The sequence below is a fragment of the Pelophylax lessonae genome, assembly GCF_965119305.1.
Source record: "Pelophylax lessonae genome assembly, chromosome: 1".
NCBI classification, from domain to species: domain Eukaryota; kingdom Metazoa; phylum Chordata; class Amphibia; order Anura; family Ranidae; genus Pelophylax; species Pelophylax lessonae.
Window position 1 is genome coordinate 31,078,909 of NC_138768.1, and position 21,956 is coordinate 31,100,864.

The following is a 21,956-nucleotide window of genomic DNA, read 5'->3' on the forward strand; positions in this document are numbered from 1 at the left end:
TTGAATCTGAAAGATCAATTGTGTTTATAAAGATTTGTACAGTGCAGTCTCTAATGATAATTTCAATGGCAGCTGGATATGAATGTAATCTGAAAATGTCTCCACATTATAGTTAATAGTTAATCGTTCTCTTTTCAGATCAGCTATGGAGCCACCGATTACTCATTAAGTGACAGACGTCTTTACCCGCATGTTTTCAGGACCGTTCAGAATGATTATGTCCATTATTTAGCAATTGCCAAACTAGTGAAATATTTTGGCTGGAATTGGGTTGGAATACTTTTATCAGATGATGATACCGGAGAGAATGAGGCAAAAATCCTGAAGAGACATTTGGCTTCCCAGGAGATTTGTGTTGCTATTGAAAAAAGAATTACAGAAAATGCTGCTGCAATAACTCAGTGGATGCACACACTTAGTAAAGTACATTGTAACGTTTTAATACTTTGCGGTTCCTCCACAAACAATGCCATAAATTACCTTTATGAATACTCTCAGATCAATAGAAATAATATGCTCATCCTTTCCCCAGGCTGGGCTTCAGGTGATTTCAAGATAATAACTCTTTTTACAAGTTTTATAACAAGTTTGTCTTTAGATTTTTTTGATCCACAAATTCTTGGAGATGAAAGTCTGTTTGATGACAATCTATTATCAAGACATTCACAAACTGAGGTACTGCTGGATGATCTGATCATTACATTTTACAATATGACATCAACTCAAAATAGAAAAAATATTTATTACCAAAATGTTACTATTTTCACTAAAAGTTTATTAAGAATCTTTCCTCTAAAAATTGACATAAGCATGCTTTGCGGAGATTCTCTACGAGTGTATATTGCAGTAAAAGCTATGGCTGAAGCTATACATCTTTTCAACAAGTTTAATCATAATTTTAATATTAACAGATTTGAGCAGGTAAAACCGTATAGTGCAAAATTTTGTCAAATGTTTTTAGATGAATTTTTGAATATAAACATCAGAAGGTTTTTTCAAGAGTACTTTGACCAAATATTTGGGCATTTATTTTAATAATCCACAAGGTTTATATAGCGCCAACTGTTTTACACCATGCTTTACAAAATAAAGGGAAACAGTACAGTTACAATACAATTTAATACAGGAGGGTTAGGAGTGCCCTGTTCATGGGAGCTCACAATCTGAAAGGGATCTGCAAGTGATACAAAAGTGAATATGTATGAAGTGTATTGGATGAGTTAAGGGAGAAAATAAAAGTATAGTTTTTAGATTATGAAGGAAAAGGCTTACCGAAACAGATGAGTTTTTAGGGATTGTCTGAAGGCAGACAGAGCATAAAAAACCCAGACAGATTTCATTAGCAAGTTCCAAAGGATGAGAGAGGCTCTGAAGAAGTCTTGGAGGAGAGCATAGAAAAAGGTGTTGAGGGAGCTAGAGAGCCGGAGGCCTTAGGGGAGCAGAGAGGATGGTTTGAATGATATTTTGAGATGAGGTTGGTGATGTAGCTCCTCAGGGCAGGACTCTTGTTAGTAGTTTGAATTTTATTTGTTGGGTGAGTGCAAGCCAGTGGAGGAATTAGCAAAAAGGGTTGATAGCTAATGAACTGTTGGTAAGGTGTAGCAGTAGCACTAAAGGTAGAGGTAGGCCAACGAAGGGGAAGTTGCTAAAGTTGAGGTGAGGGATAAGAAGAACTTGATGGTGTCATTGGTAAGAAGGGGTGTATTTTGGAGATGTTATGGAGGTTAAAGCAGCAAGATTTGGACAGTGATTGGTTGTGGGGGTCAAATGGAGAGGACAGGGGATGGACTAATGATTGTGTTATTTATCTGTAAAGAAAAGTTGGGGGAGGGGACACGGAGAAATGAAATGTATACTTTTTTTGCAGCTTTTGGCATTTGACCATATCTCAGGCCTGCAAGTGGAATTGGTTCCAAGACTTCCCTCTGCCAGACTTTGTGATCTCATGTCTGAACAGGGAAAACATATCATTTTCATCATATGCCATTAAGTACAGGCTGATGTCTGAATAGTAGCTCCACTGAGGGACACCAACCAAACATATCTTTTTAGTAGAGGAGTTAAGCTGGTCATACACCAGAGAACGAATAGGCTGAAATTCAAGCTGCGAGTGGCCCTTTCAGCATAACCCAGCATGTGCTCCTCTGGGGGCTGAGCTCAAGCTAATCCACCAGAGCCGATCCAGCCTTCCAAGGAGCTCCAACGATCTCCTCCAGTGCCACAGACCTGCCAGCCATGCCCAGAAGCCACAGGGAAGCCACACAGCTTCAGAAGCTGCCCAGATCCTTCCTTATGAAACAAAAGGGTCTCTATCAAAATGGCGATGGGAGACATGATGCAGCGGCCGCGGCCGGTCTTCTAGCAGCCACTCGGACAAATACAGCAGAATACAGTGGCAGCATTCCTCCACTCCATCTACAGGGAGCCCAGCCAAATCAAGGCTGCGTAGAGACTCCTGTGAAGAAAATGCCTCCCCAGAACCATCTATGGTGGTAAGCCATCTATACACCCCCTTGCCTAACACACCAACTTCAGAAGACCCCATAGCCTCTTTCCCTTCCCAAGGCCTGCCTGTCTCTAACACCACATTCAAAGACATGCTACTATCTCTCAGAGCCTCACTTCAAGCAGACCTCTTTACCTGTGTACACAAAAGAGGCTACAGATGTACGTGAACTAGGAGAAAAAGTTAATTATGTAGAAGATAAAATGGGGGAACTCACTCAATCGTTTAACATCATGGCAGATGCACATACTGCGCATGAAAAAGACATCTCTTGGATCAAAGATAAATTGCCGAAATAGAGGATAGATCTTCCTCACAGTTGCCGCACTTTGTATGTGACCTGTTTCAAAAGGTGAACGCATGAGGACTTAACCATTGATAGGATCCACAGGGTCCCCAAACCATCATTTCTCCCCTCTAATGTACCGTGAGACGTCATATGGATTCATTTCTTCCAAGTAAAGGAGAGACTACTTGCGGCCTTCTGTAAAATATATCAACTACCTGAGCAAGTCCTGAGTCTCCAAATACTTCCATACCTCTTAGCACAAACTCTAAAGAGAGAAAAAAAAAACCTGGATACTGTTACTAAGGCACTGAGGAACCACTATATCATATAACAATGGAAATTTCACACGCGATGGTGATACCTCCACTATAACAAACCTGGAAGATGACCTTAAGCTCCTACGTTTCTGGGACACACTACCTATCCACCAACCTTCTGCTGCGGCTAAGACCTCCTTCGCTCCAGTGTCGGAGGACTGGGAAGTAGTCCCTAAGAGACACTCTAACAAGAAACGCAACCCCTAAGGCTGTGGAATGTGATCCCCTTCAGATCCTCAAGCTACAAATAACATGAGCTCTTGGAACCTCATCAAAGTTTATTTTCTTTCCTCATATCCAAACCCCTTTCCAACCCTCACTCAATATTGCAGATTTACTGCCCATAACTCTTATAGAACTCTCTTTTTACCATACCTCATGGCTATGCTGTTCAGCATACAACCATGGCCTTACTATGTTGTGTTTTGTTTCCTTTGGTTTATTTGCTTTACTGTTCTAGTTTCCACCAAAAGTCTGTGACATTCCCACTCTGATGCATCAGAAAATATATCAACGAACTAAACCAACTGTCACCAGCAAACCAGGACGATACAATTCTACAACACCTCGCAAATCCATGGAACACCAATTCCCTAGAGATACACATGAGTCTAAATAAACACGTATCAATCCCTCATAAACACTACAAATATTATCAATCAATGCCCAAAGCCTTAACCACCCAGCAAAGAGGGCATCCCTCAGATGTCACTCTGCATATTCTGAACATTATAGAATTGCTGAGAGATCTCGAACACCTTCTCTGCTGCTTTCAACAGATGCAGAGAAGGTGTTTGATAGAGTCCATTGGGGCTACATGGCCGAAACTCTCCACAAGTTTGGTTTCCGGGGTCCGATCTTATCATCCATACTAGCACTGTACTCGTGTCCTTCTGCACAAGTATATACCTCCGGGTTACTATCTAAAATTTTCAACATCACAAATGGGACACGACAAGGCTGCCCACTTTCCCCTCTGATATTTAACCTGTTAATCGAGCCCTTAGCAGAAGTAATACACTTCCACACTATAATCACTGGGTTTAAGATCCAAAACAAACCCATGTCATCAACCTGTTTGCAGATGATGTCATACTGCTATTAACTAATCCAAGCCAATCAATGTGCCACGTACATCAGCTCCTTGAACTCTTCAGTGGACTCTCATACTATAAGGTAAACCACACGAAATCTCTCATTTCTAATCTGAGAGTCCATCCTAACGAACAAAAACAATTGGCGCAACAATTTTCCTACATTTGGTCTCCCAAAGGGAATACCTTTTATTGGTATAACACTTACCTCTACTGTCTCAACTGTAGCAGAGGGCAATTTTAGACCCTTCTTAATAAAACTTGAAGCAGAGCTTCGCCACATATCTCAATTTGAGCCATCGTGGGCAGGACGTCAAGCTGCTTTTAAGATGCTTATACTACCACAAATTTTGTACCTCTTTCATACCCTCCCTATCCCGCTTAAACAGTCCGTATTGTAAGCACTATCTACTACTGAATACCTATCTGAAGCCCATCAGAGTACCAGACACTCTATCTGCAGCCAATCAGAGTACCTGAGTACCATTTTGCTGCCCATCAGAGTACCTGATTACCTGTCTCAAGCCCATCAGAGTACTCGAGTACCTGTCTCCAGACCTAGGTGCAGCCCTTTAGAGTATCTTAGTACCTGTCTCCAGCCCAAAGTACCCGAGTACCTATCTGCAGCCCATCAGAGTACCCAAGTGCCTGTCTCCAGCCCAAAGTACCCGAGTACCTGTCTGCCATCCATCGGAGTACCAAAGTACCTGTCTCCAGCCCAGAGTACCCGAGTGCTTATCTGCCACCCATCAGAGTACCCGAGTACCTGTCTCCAGCCCAGAGTACTGAGTACCTACTGTATCTGCAGCCCATCAGAGTACCCGAGTACCTGTATCCAGCCCATCAGAGTACCCAAGTAGATATCTTCAGTCCACCAGAGTACCCGAGTACCTGTCTCCAGCCCATCAGAGTACCTATCTGCAGCCCATAGGAGTGCCTGAGTACTTTTCCACAGCCCATCAGAGTACCTGAGTACCTATCTGCAGCCCATCAGAATACCTAAATACCTGTCTGCAGACCCTTTAGAGTACCTGAGTACCAACCTGCAGCCCATTAGAGTACCATAGTACCAATCTGCAGCCCATCAGAATACCTGAGTACCTGTCTCCAGCCCATCAGAGTACCCGAGTATCTATCTGCAACCCATCAGACTACCTGAGTACCTACTTCAGCCTATGCCTCATAGAATGTTGGGGTGTTTTCTTTACAAAATGGGGTCATTTTGTGGACGTTTCTATTGTCCTGGTGCTCCAGGCCCTTCAAAGGTGTGATAGATAGTCAGGAAATTATATGTGTAATTTATGTCCCTAGAACGCTTGATGGTGCTCCCTGCATGTTGGACCTCTGTATTTGGCCAAGCTGTGTAAAAGTCTCACACATGTGGTATCGCCATACTCAGGAAGAGTAGCAGAATGTATTTGTGGGTTTATTTGCAAGTATGCATATGCTGTGTGTGAGAAATAACTTATGAATATGACAATTTTGTGCAAAAAAAAAAAAAATTCTTAATTTTCCCAAGAATTGTAGTAAAAAAATTACAACTTCAAAAAACTCACCATGCCTCTTACTAAATACCTTATAGGCTGTCAGTACATCAGCAGGCATGATTAGGTGTGATCAATTTTTTATGACTGCCACCATAGCTTGTAGACTCTATAACTTTCACACAGACTAAATAATATCCACTAATTTAGGTTATTTTTTACCAAAGATAAGTAGCAGTATACATCTTGGCCAACATTTTTGAACCAACTAAAAATAGAAACTAAAAAAAAAAAAGACAGTGTTTTTTTCACAATTTTTGCTCTTTTTTAACTTATATCGCAAAAAAAACAAACAAAAAAAAAAAAACAGTGGTAATTAAATACCACCAAAGGAAAGCTCTATTTGTTTGAATACAATTGATAAACATTTTGTTTGTGTGCAGTGTTGCTTGACTGAGTAATTGTCATTTAAATTGTGAGAGCACTGAATGCTGAAAATTGGTCTGGGCAGGAAGGGGGTAAAAGTGCCCTGTATTGAAGTGGTTAAACCTAAAATCAAAGATGTAATATATTACAGCTTATCAATCATTAGATGTGGTGGCTGCATTCGTTTTCTATTTTTAGGCTTTTTACCCTCTGTATTCACCTTGTGTTCTGGCCAGTAACACACCTCCTGTATTAGAGTGCCCACTCTGGATGAAGGTGCACAGGGGGCACCTTTGGACAGCAGCATTGTCAATCTGGGGGAAAGGGAGTGTTAGATGTACTAGCAGATTTAGATTCACTAACAAATTGAAACCAAACCCCAGTTAATACTTTATAATCAGTTACATAAAACTGTTTTTTTTGTTCCTTTTGAGATAAACTGATCATTGCAAGCACCCCTACGGGCTTTAAATTGTTTGTCTCATCACTGTAATTGATAGATCTGCAAGAGAGCTTGTTCCTTTGAAAATCAACAGACTTACTTGCAGGATCACCAGATGAAAAAAAAGGAAGAGAGCATAAAAAATGAATGCAGAAAAAGGATCGACTGATTGGAATTCGGTTTGAAAAATAACTGGTTGTTAAGAAGCAAGCCAGGAAGTCTGCCACTACGTCCTTAACAACTGATGACTCATCAGATGTCAGCGGACTTTCCAGCTGAAAGGTGAAATGTAAACAAAAGAATGCCGACAATGAAAAATGTCCCCCCCCAAAATCCATACCAGACCCTCATCCAAGCATGCAGCCCGGCAGACCAGCAAAGGGGGGGGGGGGGCGAGCAGGTGCCTTCCCCTCCTGAATCATACCAGGCCACATGCCCATGCCAACATGGAGGGGGGTGCTTTGGGATGAGGGCCTCTTCCCCAAATAAAAACAAATGTCCCCCAAAGTAGATCTATCGTCATTCACAATGCCCACCGCTACTGCTGAAAAACAAAAACACTCCTTCGCTGTTCGCCCACATAAGGTTCCCCTTAAAAACCATACCAGATGCCAAGGGCCTGGTATAGATCGAGGGGCTCCCCACCCTATTTTTTTTCTGCATTTTTTTGCCAGCATTCTTTTGTTTACATTTCATCTGAAGAAGCCTCCGGCCAGCGGATGAGTCATCGGTTGTTAAGGACGCGGCACTCCTTAACAACCAGCTATTCTTAACACAGAATTTGAATTAGACGATCATTTTATGTCCGATCCGAATTCAAATTGTTCTGAAAAAGATGGATTTTTTATTACAGACTTACCTGTAAAATCCATTCCTTGAAGTACATCACGGGACACAGAGCCATAAATCATAACATGTGGGTTATATAGCCACCTACAGGTGAAGGACAATGGCAACTAATCAGAAAGGATGCCCCCCCCCTATATAACCCCTCCCACACAGGAAGTACCTCTGTTTTGTAGCAAGCAATAAAGGCCCCATAGAATAGGCGAGGCACCTCTGTGTCCCGTTATGTAGTTCAAGAAATGGATTTTAGAGGTAAAAAATGTGTTAAAAATCCATCTTTCTTTTTGTACATCACGGGACACAGAGCCATAAATCATAACTAGTGTTGAGCGAACACGGACTGTATTATTCATGTTCGTACCGAATAATTGGATTTTTGTTACCCGAACACGGCCCGAAAACTTTACTGTATGTTCGGGTTTAAAATCTGTGTTCGGTCATTTTGTTTCTGGGTTTGTATGTAATGGCGCGCTTTTAATGGCGGGCTTTCAACAGCCAATCAACAAGCGTTTAACTGGTGTGCCTTAAGCCATCCCAGCCATGCCTACTAATGTATTAGTAGCTGTGATTGGCCATCTGAAGCATGTGACCAAGTCTTTATAAGTTCGAGACCGAGCGCCGCTGCGTCATTCTGCTGTAGTACAGGGACAGAGCACACATCATACGTGCTGGCTGCTGATTAGGGACAGACAGTCAAAAATTATATTGAGTCCGAAAGTAATTCAGGGACAGGTCAGAGTGCTGCAGGCAGGGCGAGTTGTTAGGGCATTTGAGGGCGAGGCTGGAGAATAGGCAGGGTCAGTGTTCTACATCGATTTTGCTGTGTGGGGGGTTTGCAGTGCCAGAGACCGATCTTATCGATCATTTTAGGGCGAGGCTGGAGAATAGGCAGGGTCAGTGTTCTACATTTTGCTGTGTGTGGGGTGGTGTGAACACAATCTTTTTGCCCGCTGAGGAGGAGGGAGAAAAAAATCTTTTTTATCAGTTGTGTGCAGCGTTTTTCCTTCAGTGCTGCTGACTGTGATAATACACTGCTGTGTTCACATGTGCTATTATTGAGTGATTTTAAAATTTATACACTTTTTTCTATTCCACTATTCAATATACACCCTTTTGGGTTAAAAAAATTAAATTGTGGCATAGTCTGTACTAATCTATTTAAAAATTACAAACTTAAAAGGGGAATTTTCTTTTTTTTTTTTCCCTTCATAGCTGGCAGCAGAGCTGACTGATATAAGACACTGCGGTTCACATGTGCTATTGATAAATCACCAAATTTATATCATATTTTCTATTCCGCTATTCAATATACACCTTTGGGTAAAAACAATTAAATTGCGGGATAGTCTGTATCGGTACGTGTGAGATACACCTTTCCAATTTTTGGGGCGCATCTCATACTGCCGACGATTTAAGGGTGCTGCCTGTTCCGAACTCCTCCTACTCCTCATCCTGCCTATGGGGGTACAAAAAATAGTAATTTGGGCCTAGTGTGGGTCTATACGTGTGAGATACATACACCTTTTGATATCATATTTTCTATTCCGCTATTCAATATACACCCTTGGGGTAAAAACAATTAAATTGCGGGATAGTCTGTATCGGTACCTGTGAGATACACCTTTCCAATTTTTGGGGCGCATCTCATACCGCCGAGGATTGCAGGGTGCTTCAGTGTGCCTCCTGCCTGTTCCGAACTCCTCCTACTCCTCATCCTGCCTTTGGGGGGTACAAAAAATAGAAATCGGGGCCTAGTCTGGGTCTGTACGTGTGAGATACATACACCTTTTGATATCATATTTTCTATTCCGCTATTCAATCTACACCCTTGGGGTAAAAACAATTAAATTGCGGGATAGCCTGTATCGGTACGTGTGAGATACACCTTTCCAATTTTTGGGGCGCATCTCATACCGCAGAGGATTGCAGGGTGCTTCAGTGTGCCTCCTGCCTGTTCCGAACTCCTCCTACTCCTCATCCTGCCTTTGGGGGTACAAAAAATAGTAATCGGGGCCTAGTCTGGGTCTGTACGTGTGAGATACATACACCTTTTGATATCATATTTTCTATTCCGCTATTCAATCTACACCTTTGGGGTAAAAACAATTAAATTGTGGGATAGTCTGTATCGGTACGTGTGAGATACACCTTTCCAATTTTTGGGGCGCATCTCATACCGCCGAGGATTGCAGGGTGCTTCAGTGTGCCTCCTGCCTGTTCCGAACTCCTCCTACTCTTCATCCTGCCTTTGGGGGTACAAAAAATAGTAATCGGGGCCTAGTCTGGGTCTGTACGTGTGAGATACATACACCTTTTGATATCATATTTTCTATTCCGCTATTCAATCTACACCTTTGGGGCAAAAACAATTAAATTGCGGGATTGTCTGTATCGGTACGTGTGAGATACACCTTTCCAATTTTTGGGGCGCATCTCATACCGCCGAGGATTGCAGGGTGCTTCAGTGTGCCTCCTGCCTGTTCCGAACTCCTCCTACTCCTCATCCTGCCTTTTGGGGTACAAAAAATAGTAATTGGGACCTAGTCTGGGTCTGTACGTGTGAGATAGATACACCCTTTGATATCATATTTTCTATTCCGCTATTCAATCTACACCCTTGGGGTAAAAACAATTAAATTGCGGGATAGTCTGTATCGGTACGTGTGAGATAAACCTTTCCAATTTTTGGGGCGCATCTCATACAGCCGAGAATTGCAGGGTGCTTTAGTGTGCACCCTGCCTGTTCCGAACTCCTCCTACTCCTCATCCTGCCTTTGGGGGGTACAAAAAATAGTAATCAGGGCCTAGTCTGGGTCTGTACGTGTGAGATACATACACCTTTTGATATCATATTTTCTATTCCGCTATTCAATCTACACCCTTGGGGTAAAAACAATTAAATTGCGAGATAGTCTGTATCGGTACGTGTGAGATACACCTTTCCAATTTTTGGGGCACATCTCATACCGCCGAGGATTGTAGGGTGCTTCAGTGTGCCTCCTGCCTGTTCCGAACTACTCCTACTCATTATCCTGCCTTTGGGGGTACAAAAAATAGTAATCGGGGCCTAGTCTGGGTCTGTACGTGTGAGATACATACACCTTTTGATATCATATTTTCTATTCCGCTATTCTATCTACACCCTTGGGGTAAAAACAATTAAACTGCGGGATAGTCTGTATCGGTACGTGTGAGATAAACCCTCCAAATTTTGGGGTGCATCTTCCACCGCTGAGGATTGCAGGGTGCTTCAGTTTGCCTCCTGTTCAGACCTCCTCCTACTCCTACCGTTTTGTAAAATGTTTTCTATTCCGCTTTTCAATATACACCCTGTTTGAGTGTAAAAAATTAAATTACGGCATAGTCTGTATCGGTACATGTGAGATACACCTTTTTAAATTTGTTTGGCGCATTTCCTTCCACCGCCGAGGATTGCAGTGCGCTTCAGTTTGCCTCCTGTTCCGAACTCCTCCTACTCCTCTTCCTCATCCTGCCTTTAGGGTACAAAAAAATTGTAATCGGGGCCTAGTCTGTGTTTGTACGTGTGAGATACACCGTTTTGTAAAATTTTTTCTATTCCGCTATTCAATATACACCCTGTTTGAGTGTAAAAAATTAAATTACGGCATAGTCTGTATCGGTACATGTGAGATACACCTTTTTAAATTTGTTTGGCGCATCTCCTTTCACCGCCAAGGATTGAAGGGTGCTTCAGTTTGCCTCCTGTTCTGAACTCCTCCTACTCCTCTTCCTCATCCTGCCTTTAGGGTACAAAAAATTGTAATCGGGGCCTAGTCTGTGTTTGTACGTGTGAGATACACCGTTTTATAAAATTTTTCCTATTCCGCTATTCAATATACACCCTTTTGGAGTGTAAAAAATTAAATTACGGCATAGTCTGTATCGGTACGTGTGAGATACACCTTCTAAATTTGTTTGGCGCATCTCCTTCCACCGCCAAGGATTGCAGGGCGCTTCAGTTTGCCTCCTGTTCCCAACTCCTCCTACTCCTCTTCGTCATCCTCCCTTTAGGGTACAAAAAATTGTAATCTGGGCCTAGTCTGTGTTTGTAAGTGTGAGATACACCATTTTTTATCCTTTTTTTATTCCTCTATTCAATATACACCCTTTTGGGGTAAAAAAATTTAAATTGCGTATTTGACTGTGAGATACACCCGTGTGATACTGTTGTTGTTTTGTTCCGCTATTCAATAAACACCTTTCTAGGGCAAGATCATAAATTACAGAAATATGAGGAGACCGTCAAATAGGGGCCGTGGCCTGGGTCGTGGTGCTGCTGGTAGAGCTCCTGTTGCAAGGAGAGGATGTGGTCGATCTGTGCCAGCTACACGCACAAGTGAAACACCTTCCTCAAGTGTGAGTAGGCGACAGAACCTGCAGCAGTATTTGGTAGGGCATCATGCGCATCTAGAAGTGATGAGGCCAGAAGAAGTACAGGCGATAGTAGATTGGGTTGCTGACAGTGCCTCCAGTTCCTTCACATTGTCTCCCACCCAGTCTACTGCAGAAAGGTCAGAGTTGGCACCTGCAGCCAATCTCCAACCGTCTTTCACCTCACCCCCCTTGCAAATCAGGCAAGCAGTCTGAGCCCCAAGTCATGCAGCAGTCTCTTCTTCTTTTTGATGACTCTGTCAGCAGGGTTTCCCAGGGCCATCCACCTAGCCCTGCCCCAGAAGTGGAAGAGATTGAGTGCAGCGATGCCCAACCACTTATTTCTCAAGATGAGTACATGGAATGCAGCAAGGGAACGAGCGCACCAAAGCCAGCTCAAAGGAGTTCTCTAGCGTGGAAGTTCTTCAGAAAATGTGCTGATGACAGGACACGAGTGGTTTGCACCCTGTGCAATCAGAGCCTGAAGCGAGGCATAAACCTTCTCAACCTGAGCACAACCTGCATGATCAGGCATCTAAGTGCAAAGCACGAGCTGCAGTGGAGTAGACACCTTCAAAACCAAGAAAGGTCTCTGGCTCCTCCTGCTTCCTCTTCTGCTGCAGTCTCCGCCTCTCCATCCACCTCTGTAGTGATACCGCCACCTGCCACTCCGCAAACAGACGATCTGTCAGCAACACCACCACCTGGGTCACCAACCATCTCCACAATGTCCCGTGAAAGCGTTCAGCTTTCCATCTCCCAAACACTTCAGAGGAAGAGGAAGTACCCCACTACCCACCCGTGATCCCTGGCCATGAATGCCAGCATTTCAAAATTCTTGGCCTTTGAAATGCTGTCATTCCGTCTGGTGGAGATGCACAGTTTTAAAAGCCTTATGTCGGTGGCTGTCCCACAGTACGTCGTGCCCAGCCGCCACTACTTTTCCAGGCAAGCCATCCCTTCCCTGCACAACCAAGTGGGGGAAAAAATCAGGTGTGCACTGCGCAACGCCATCTGTGCCAAGGTCCACCTAACTACCGGTACATGGACCAGTAAGCACGGTCAGGGGCGTTATATCTCCCTAACGGCACACTGGGTAAATGCAGTGGCGGATGGGCCTGAGGAGGAGAGCAATTTTGCGCATGTCCTTCCAGCACCGAGGATTGCAGGGCGCTTCAGTTTGCCTCCTGTTCCTAACTCCTCCTACTCCGCTTCCTCATCCTCTACCACCTCCTCATCCGGTCAGCGTAACACCTTCACCACCAACTTCAGCACAGCCAGGGGTAAACGACAGCAGGCAGTTTTAGAACTTGCCTGTTTGGGGAAAAAGCACACACCGCGCAGGAGTTGTGGAGGAGCATGGAACAGCAGACAAATGAGTGGTTGCTGCCAGCGAGCCTCAAGCCCAGCCTGGTGGTGTGCGATAACGGGCGAAATCTCATAGCAGCTCTGGGCCTAGCCGGTTTGACGCACATCCCTTGCCTGGCGCATGTGCTGAATTTGGTGGTGGAGAGGTTCCTTAAAAATTACCCCGATATGTCAGAGCTGCTGCAGAAAGTGCGGGCCGTCTGTGCGCACTTTCGGCGTTCTCACCCTGCTGCTGCTCGCCTGTCAGATCTGCAGCGTAACTTCGGCCTTCCCGCTCACTGCCGCATATGTGACATGCCCACAAGGTGGAACTCCACCTTGCACATGCTAGAAAGACTGTGCGAGCAGCAGCAGGCCATAGTGGAGTTTAAGCTGCAGCATGCATGCGTGAGTCGCTCTGCGGAACAGCACCACTTCACCACCAATAACTGGGCCTCCATGCGAAACCTGTGTGCCTTGTTGCGCTGTTTTGAGTACTCCACCAACATGGCCAGTGCCGATTGTCAGCTTAACTATCCCACTTCTATGCCTCCTTCAAAAAACTCGGGCGATGATGGAAGAGGATGTGGCACAGGATGAGGAGGAGGAGGATGAAGAGGTAACATTTCCAAGGCTTTCAGGGCAGTCATTCGCAAGGGGCTCCGAGGGTGGGTTCCTGCACACACAAACGCCAGGGACACAATTGTCCAGCAGGGGCACAGTTCTGGAGGATGAGGAGGATGAGGAGGAGGAGATGGAGGAGGAGATGGAACCATGTTCACAGCAGGGTGGCACCCAGGCCAGCTCATGGCCATCACTGGTGCGTAAGATGCGCGAGTACAAGCTCACGCTGGTAGACGCGATGCTGCTGGCATTCCCACCTGACAGCGGGGCCACAGTGGAAGCACAAGGCCAAGGCAGAGGAGGAGGAGTTAGAGGTCGCCAATGCAACCAGGGCACCGCCAGCACCTCAGAAGGCAGGGTTAGCATGGCCGAAATGTGGAAAAGCTTTGTCAGCACGCCACAACAAACAGCAGCACCAGCAGCTCATATGGAACATCTTAGCAGTAGGCAGCATTTCACCAACATGGTGGAGCAGTATGTGTGCACACGCCTACATGTAGTGAATGACGGGTCTGCCCCATTCAACTTCTGGGTCTCCAAATTGGGCACATGGCCTGAGCTTGCCCTTTACGCCTTGGAGGTGCTGGCGTGCCCTGCAGCCAGTGTATTATCTGAACGTGTATTTAGCACGGCTGGGGGCGTTATCACAGACAAGCGCAGCCGCCTGTCCAGAGACAATGTGGACAAGCTCACGTTCATTAAAATGAACTAGGCATGGATCCCACAGGACTTTTCCGTACCTTGTGCAGAATAGAGATGGATACCGACCTTACCCAGCCATTGTTCTATTTTTGATCTTTCTCACTCTTTTGGGGTGTACCCTCATTTAAAATGACTGAAAAAAAGCAGTGTTGGCTACCTCGTCCTCCTCTACTGCCGCTTCCGCCTACACCGCCCATAGGTGTGCGCAGCCTATTGCATTAGGGTGTGCACTCCAAAGTTAAATACACATGCATGTGTTTGCCTACATGTATATGGCCCCGGTACATTACTCTCCTTGCTGGCAAAGTGAAATAGAAGTGTGTGGCACTTCTCTTATGGCAGAGCAGGTCCGAGGGAGATCTTTCCCATCTCCTCACTGGCAAACAGAGCGATAATGCTAATGTGCCCTAGGTGATTAGGGTGTGCCCAGGCACACCCGGCACACCCTGTGCACACGTCTATGACACCGCCACATCCACCACCACCTCAACCTCCCTCCTACTCCATATGGGCCTCCCTCGTCCTTCACAGATACAGAACATTGTTTTATTTTTCTGTTTTGTTTTTTTTTGTTTTAAGTTATTTCCCTATCCACATTTGTTTGCAGAGCACTTGCCATGCTCTTAACTACGTTTTTCTGCCATTTGCAGCACTCTGGCCCTTTCCATTGGTGTTTTAGAGCCATTTTAGTGCCTGAAAGTTCGGGTCCCCATTGACTTCAATGGGGTTTGGTGTCCGGGTAAAGTTCGGAAAAAGTCCGGGACACGGACCCGGACTTTTTTTTCAAGTTCGGCCAAACCCGCCGAACACGGACACCCAGGTGTCCGCTCAACTCTAATCATAACATATGGGATGTCCCAAAGCAATGCATCTGAGGGGAGGGGGACACCAAAAGAATATCGCCATCCGACCACAAAAGGATTACACCGTTACACACTGTGGCCAAAAGCAGATTCCTTTTGGGTCCCAACAATAACTCGATAGAAACGAGTGAACATATGTACCGACAATCAGGTCACAGCCTTGCAAATCTGAGCCATAGAGGCTTGATTTCAATGTGCCCAAGAGGCACTTACTTCTCTGGTAGAATGTGCCTTTACAGGAAAAAGTGTAACCTTCCCTTTTAAATCACACACCTGGGTAATAACCTGGCGAATTCTATGAGAAATTGTAGACTTAGATGCTACCAACCCCTTCCTGGGCCCTTCTGACAGCACAAACAAGCACTCGGTCTTACGAATCCGAGCTGATTTCTCTAAGTAAAACTTAAGTGCATGCATTACATCAAAAGAAAGCAATCAAAAAGACCAGTTTTATGGTCAAAAGAACCAGGGAAACCTGCCACAGAGGTTCAAAAGGCTGTTTTTTTTTCTTTGTTGTAAAACTGCCAGCACCAAATTTGAGTCCCAAGGGCACAATGGTGGCTTCAAAGGTGGAAGCAAATATAACATTACCCGGACGAAGGACTGAACCAATGAATGGGAAGTGATTGCTTCTTGGAAGAAAAACAGATAAGGCTTAAATTTACCCCTTTAATAGTGTTCAAGGCTAATTTTTATATCTACCCCTGCTTGAAGGAAAGCTAGAATTCTCCCGATGATATTTTTGCGGGGATGCCCTTTGCTAGCTTCACACCAGGCAATGTAGGATTTCCAGACCCTGTAATAAATGTTTCCTAGAGTTTATCAGCGTATAAACTGCAGGGCCTGATACACCCCACTCCTTCAAGATTAAGGCTTTAATAGCCAAGCCATCAAATTTGAGGCTGTACAGCAGGGTGGAATATCGGACCTTGAGAGAGTAGGTCCAGATTCCTTGGAAGAACCGAAGGCCTCGTCACTGCCAACCTTTGGATTTGTGCATACCAAATATTCCTTGGCCATGCCAGAGCTACCAGAATTTCTGATTTCCCTTCTAGCTGGATCCTGCGCAACAGACATGGTATCAGCTGCACCGGAGGAAAGGCATAGAACAGGGAATACTCCTCCCAAGGAGTCACCAAAGAATCCACTCCGACTGCGAGTGGATCCCTGGTTCTGGACACAAATCTCTTCAACTTGTTGTTGAACCTGGATGCCAACAGATCTACATCTGAGACCCCCCCAGTGTAGGCAGATTGATAGAAAAATCTCGGGATGTAAGGACCATTCCCCTGGAAACATCTGTTGACGGCTCAAAAAATCTGCCTGCCAGTTCTCTATTCTTGAAATAAAAACTGCTGTCAGGCATGGCACAAACTTCTCTGCTTAGGATAGGATTATATTCACCTCTTTCTGAACTGACTGACTCTTTGTGCCTCCTTGATGGTTGATATAAGCCACGGCCATGGCATTGTCGGATTGCACCCTGACAAGGTGACCCCGAAGTCTGGGGTCCAGTATTTCAAAGCTTGACTGACTGCTCTGATTTCCAGAATATTGATGGGGAGATGTCTCTCTACCCAAGACCATTTCCCCTGGACAGTGGCTCCCTCCAGAACCACTCCCCAGCTGGAGAGACTGGCATCTGTAGTCACCACTTTTCAGGTCACTGGAAGAAAGGATTTCCCCTTCTCCAGATATCTGGTCAACAACCACCTATTCAGACTCTGACATACTCTTTGGCCCAGAGACATGGACCAGTCCAGAGACTGAACCCTTCCGGTCCATGTAGACAGAATGTTGTTCTGTAAGGGTCTGGCATGGAATTGCGCATAGGGAATTGCCTCGCATGCGGTCACCATCTTCCCTAGTAACATCATGCAAAGACATATAGAAGGATATCTCAGTCTTACTATGGACTGAACCAGATCCTTCAGGTCTGTTACCCTTCTTGTTGGCAAGAATATCTTTGCCTGTACCGTGTCCACAAGAAGACCCAGGTATTCCAGATGCTGGACCGGCTGAAATGCTGACTTTACTAAGTTCAGTTTCCAACCCAGACATTCTAGGAACTGTACTGTGTGGAGGACATTTCGGCTTAGAGCCAAAGTCGATCGATCTATTAGTAATAGATCGTCCAGATATCCTATTACAGATATCCCGCGGGACCTTAGAACAGCCAATACTGGAGCTATGATCTTTGTGAACACTCTTGGAGCCATGGCTAACCCAAAGGGCAGGGACACAAACTGAAAAGGACGGTTTTCTATTGCAAAGCGTAGAAACCTTTGATGAGCCTGGAATATAGGCACGTGAAGATATGCATCCTTGATGTCTATGGATGCTAGAAATTCCTCTCACTGCAGGGAGGCTATGACTGAAATAATTGACTCCATACGGAAAGTACGGACGTTCAGAAACTGGTTTAGATCCAGAGTTCCACAATAGGTCTCACATCGCCACTTAGTTTGGGGATTATGAACAGGTTTGAGTAAAAACCCCTGAACCTTTCATTCTCCGGAACCTCCATTATCACTCTTTGAGCACTTAGCTGATTCAATGCCAGAAAGAGAGACGTTTTTAGGGGGTCTGTCGCTAACCTATAAACCGAGGATACGGGAACACCCCAAAATTCCATATAAAAGAATTATTATGCTGGAGAGTCGAAAGTTGAAATAGCACCACATCCCTTGTTATAAATGCCACATACAAATAGGGAATTTTCTGGGACTTTGTAGGTGCGTATACATCGAAAAGATCAATTAATGGAGAAAACTCAATGATGTATTAAAAAAATACACAATAATTTTATTAAAGAAAATAACACAGACATTTAAAAACTTGTTAAAGTTTAAAATGGCACTTGTGATGGTATCGGGTCTACATGTTTAACCACAGCGACGTGGCTTCTTCGGGATACTTATACTTATGCCAAATATTTTTCTATATGGAATAACAGAAATACATAAATCAATTATGAGAATAACAGATTGTCATATACATATCTTTGCAAAAAATTGTCCACTACATGGAGCGGAATAATGGCTATGGACTAATTGGTCCCTGAGAGATTCAGATCTTTTAAAGGTGATTTATGGTAGCTCTCAATGTATTTGGCCACAGTTTGGTCTGCCTCCAGCAGATACCAAAATGTCTTCATAATTCTATGTACCTGGGCATGTTACCCCGAGTATTGTGTAATTAATCGTAAATTGGTTGTGTCAGTTTTTCTTTTTCGCTTATACAGTATATAAGGGAATTTCTATCAAGGCCTTTGGCCTTGTGATAAGCCTTCTTCAAGCATGATCTGCTATATCCTCTTGAAAATAAGCACTTTTGCAAGGCCTTGGCTTCTGGTTTGCAGCAATTTTGTTTTAAGTGCAAATATTGGTTGTACGGAATGCTTGAAATGAGAGATCTTGGATGTGAACTTCCAGCATTTAGGATGGTATTGCCAGATGATGGTTTATAGAATAATGTGGATCCAATGGTTCCATCTTCATTTACATAGATTTTGATGTCTAGAAAGGCAATACTTTTTTAATGATAGGTCATTGTAAATTTTACATAGTTACATAGTAGGTGAGGTTGAATAAAGACAATAGTCCATCCAGTTCAACCTGTGTAGGTGTGTGTGACTGTAATCATCTAACATAGCCCTTAATCTCCTGATCCTTGAGATGTAAGTCTAAGAGTCTTTTGAAAGTCACCATACTACCCGCAGAAACCACCTCTTGTGGTAGACGATTCCACAATCTTGTAGCCCTAACAGTAAAGAACCCTCCTCGTTGCCTGAGGTTAAAACGCTTCTCCTCTAATCGCATTGTATGTCCTCGAGTCCTCATGCAATTCCTTCGAATGAACAGCTTTTTTTCTAAGCTGAGATCCCCATTAACATATTTATAAATTGCTATCATGTCCCCTCTCAGACGTCTCTTCTCCAGGGAAAATAAATTGAGCGATTGCAGCCGCTCTTCATAGTTAAGGTCCTCCAACCCCCTAATCAGTTTAGTTGCCCTTCTCTGGACTTTCTCCAGCTCCAACACATCCCTCCTGAGGACTGGCGACCAGAACTGGACAGAATACTCCAGATGCGGTCGGACCAGAGTTTTATAAAGTGGAAGGATTATAGTCTTATCTCTGGAATACATCCCTTTCTTTATGCATGCTAATATTCTGTTGGCTTTGAAAGCTGCCGCTTGACATTGCATGCTGTTGCCTAATCTATCATCAACCAAGACTCCCAGATCTTTCTCCATTTTTGATTCCCCCAAGGGTTCCCCTCCTATAGTGTATTGTGTTTTTATGTTTTTAGTCCCCAAGTGCAGAACCTTACACTTCTCCACATTAAACCTCATTTGCCATGTCTTTTCCCACTCCGTAATTTTGTCCAGGTCATTCTGTAGGATATCTGCTTCATGCTGTGCAGTTATTGCCCTGCCTAATTTTGTGTCATCTGCAAAAACTGGTAACGAACTACTGATCCCGTCCTCAATGCTGTTTATGAATAAATTGAACAAGGTTGGTCCCAGGACTGAGCCCTGGGGCACCCCGCTTACTACCTCAGACCAGTCTGAGTATGCGCTGTTTATTACCACCCTTTGGACACGGCCTTTTAGCCAGTTCCGTATCCAAGAGCAAACCCTGCTGTCGATACCTGCAGATCTTATTTTATAAATGAAGCGCTTGTGGGGAACTGTATCAAACGCCTTAGCAAAATCCAAGTACTCCACATCCACTGGTCTGCCCCTATCTAGCTCACAGCTCACATCCTCATAGAATGCTAAGAGATTGGTTTGACAAGAACACCCATTTGTAAACCCGTGCTGGTTACTGCTGATGATGTTGTTGTCTTTAGCATACTCTACGATATAGTCCCTTATCATCCCCTCCAAAAGTTTACATATTATTGATGTCAAGCTGACAGGCCTATAATTTCCCGGGATATGCCTCTGCCCCTTTTTGAATATCGGAATCATGTTAGCCTTCCTCCAATCCCCTGGTACATCTCCTGTCCTAATACTGTCAGCAAAGATCAGGAACAGTGGTCTGGATATAACCTTACTGAGTTCCTTGAGTACTCTCGGATGTACGCCATCCGGGCCTGGTGATTTGTTTGTGTTAAGTTTATCCAGCCTTTTAATTGGTGATTTGTTTGTGTTAAGTTTATCCAGCCTTTTAAATTTTACTCATTTGATTTCAGGATGTTAAGAAATACCTGTAGTTGGTCCAAGGATTTGGTCCATCTGAGGAAAATATTGTCAATGAACCTCTTGTTGGTGTATGGGTAGGGTCTCTGACATTGGCTGATGGGCTTCCTTTTCTCGGAGTTGGTTGTCATATGAGCACATGGGGGCTTTCTTATGTAAGCCTTATCCCCTGGGCTTCAATTGAATGTGCCACCTAATTTTCATCATGCATGGCTGTTTTTCTGATTAAAACAGAAATTTTTATCTAAGCTCATTCGGATTTGGTGTTTCAACTAATAGATCAATACATCACTATTTAATAAGTAATTTCTCTGGATATTGATTGAATTCGTTTTTTCAGTGTTCTGACCCTTCATTTGAAGGATTCCTTAATATGACTTGTTAGTATGTGCAGGATATGGATCTGTGTGTGGGGGATTTTGTCTTTATTATCTCTGGGTTTTCATTGGGGTTTTTTGCCAATGGGATATTCCCCCTTCACATCTATACAGATGGAGGTTTTTCAATGATGGCCGTCAATGATGGCATGCGCGTGACGTCAGCATCCATTGCCGTCGGTCACGTGCGTTTGCCCACCAATAGGCAAACGTCTTTTAAGGACGAACATCCGGCCTTAATGAGAAGTCTCACTCTGGAAGGAGCATTTAGGACAAAGCCGAGCAGCGGCATCCTGCATGGAGTCTCACATTAGGGAAGGTTGACCACACTTTCTGGGTATGCTTTTTACATTACCAATCACATGACCGTCTTGGAGGTCATGAACTCAAACTTTTTTAAATATTATTTATTTTTTCAGTCAGCTTGAAAGAAGTAGAAGGGTTGGTGACCCCCTCTATTTATGAGGGTCTCTCTGCGGTTATCCGCAATGTAAGGTAATTATCTGAACTTGATTCATAGCTATATGTGGTTTATGGCTCATGTCATTTGTACATCCACTTAACCACCAAATATGATGATGTATATTTGCTATAGTTTTTCAGGGTGTCTTCTCTGGAGGTTGGTGACTCATTGAAAGTCCCTCCTGACTATTAGGATTAAAATCCTCGATCTATTCAATCCATTTGGTCACTTACCCCAAAAATTGAAGTCCCTGTTTGGGTAATATATTCTATACTCTTTAAACTTTGAGGTTCCAAGATTGGTTGGTAATGAAGGTATACTGAAAATTTTCATTTACTGAATTGTCAATATATAGATCCCTCTTTGCTGGTGTTGTGTTCCTTATATGACCCACTGATTGTAACAATCCCACAGGCTCACCTGAGTCAGAGGACTGCTGGCCGGAGGTAGGAGTGGTGCCCAGTGGCAAAGACCGCAGGCAGGTAGTAGGTGCTGGATACCGGATGGACACCGCATAGTACTCTGATGAGGACACAGGTTCACCTGAGGTGCGGAAACTAAGTGCTAGCTGGTTTTC

General features: G+C 44.1%; 1 protein-coding gene across 1 annotated transcript in view; it reads left to right on the forward strand.

Annotated features, from left to right (window-relative positions):
- The window catches only part of LOC309567541 (vomeronasal type-2 receptor 26-like), a gene marked incomplete at both ends in the record, with an annotated part of 298,253 nt that overhangs the window by 263,022 nt on the left and 13,275 nt on the right, over window positions 1-21,956 (forward strand). The window contains one exon of the mRNA XM_082272924.1: window positions 139-921. Within this exon, the coding sequence (XP_082129050.1) occupies window positions 139-921 (783 nt within the window). The remainder of the gene's footprint in view (window positions 1-138; window positions 922-21,956) is intronic.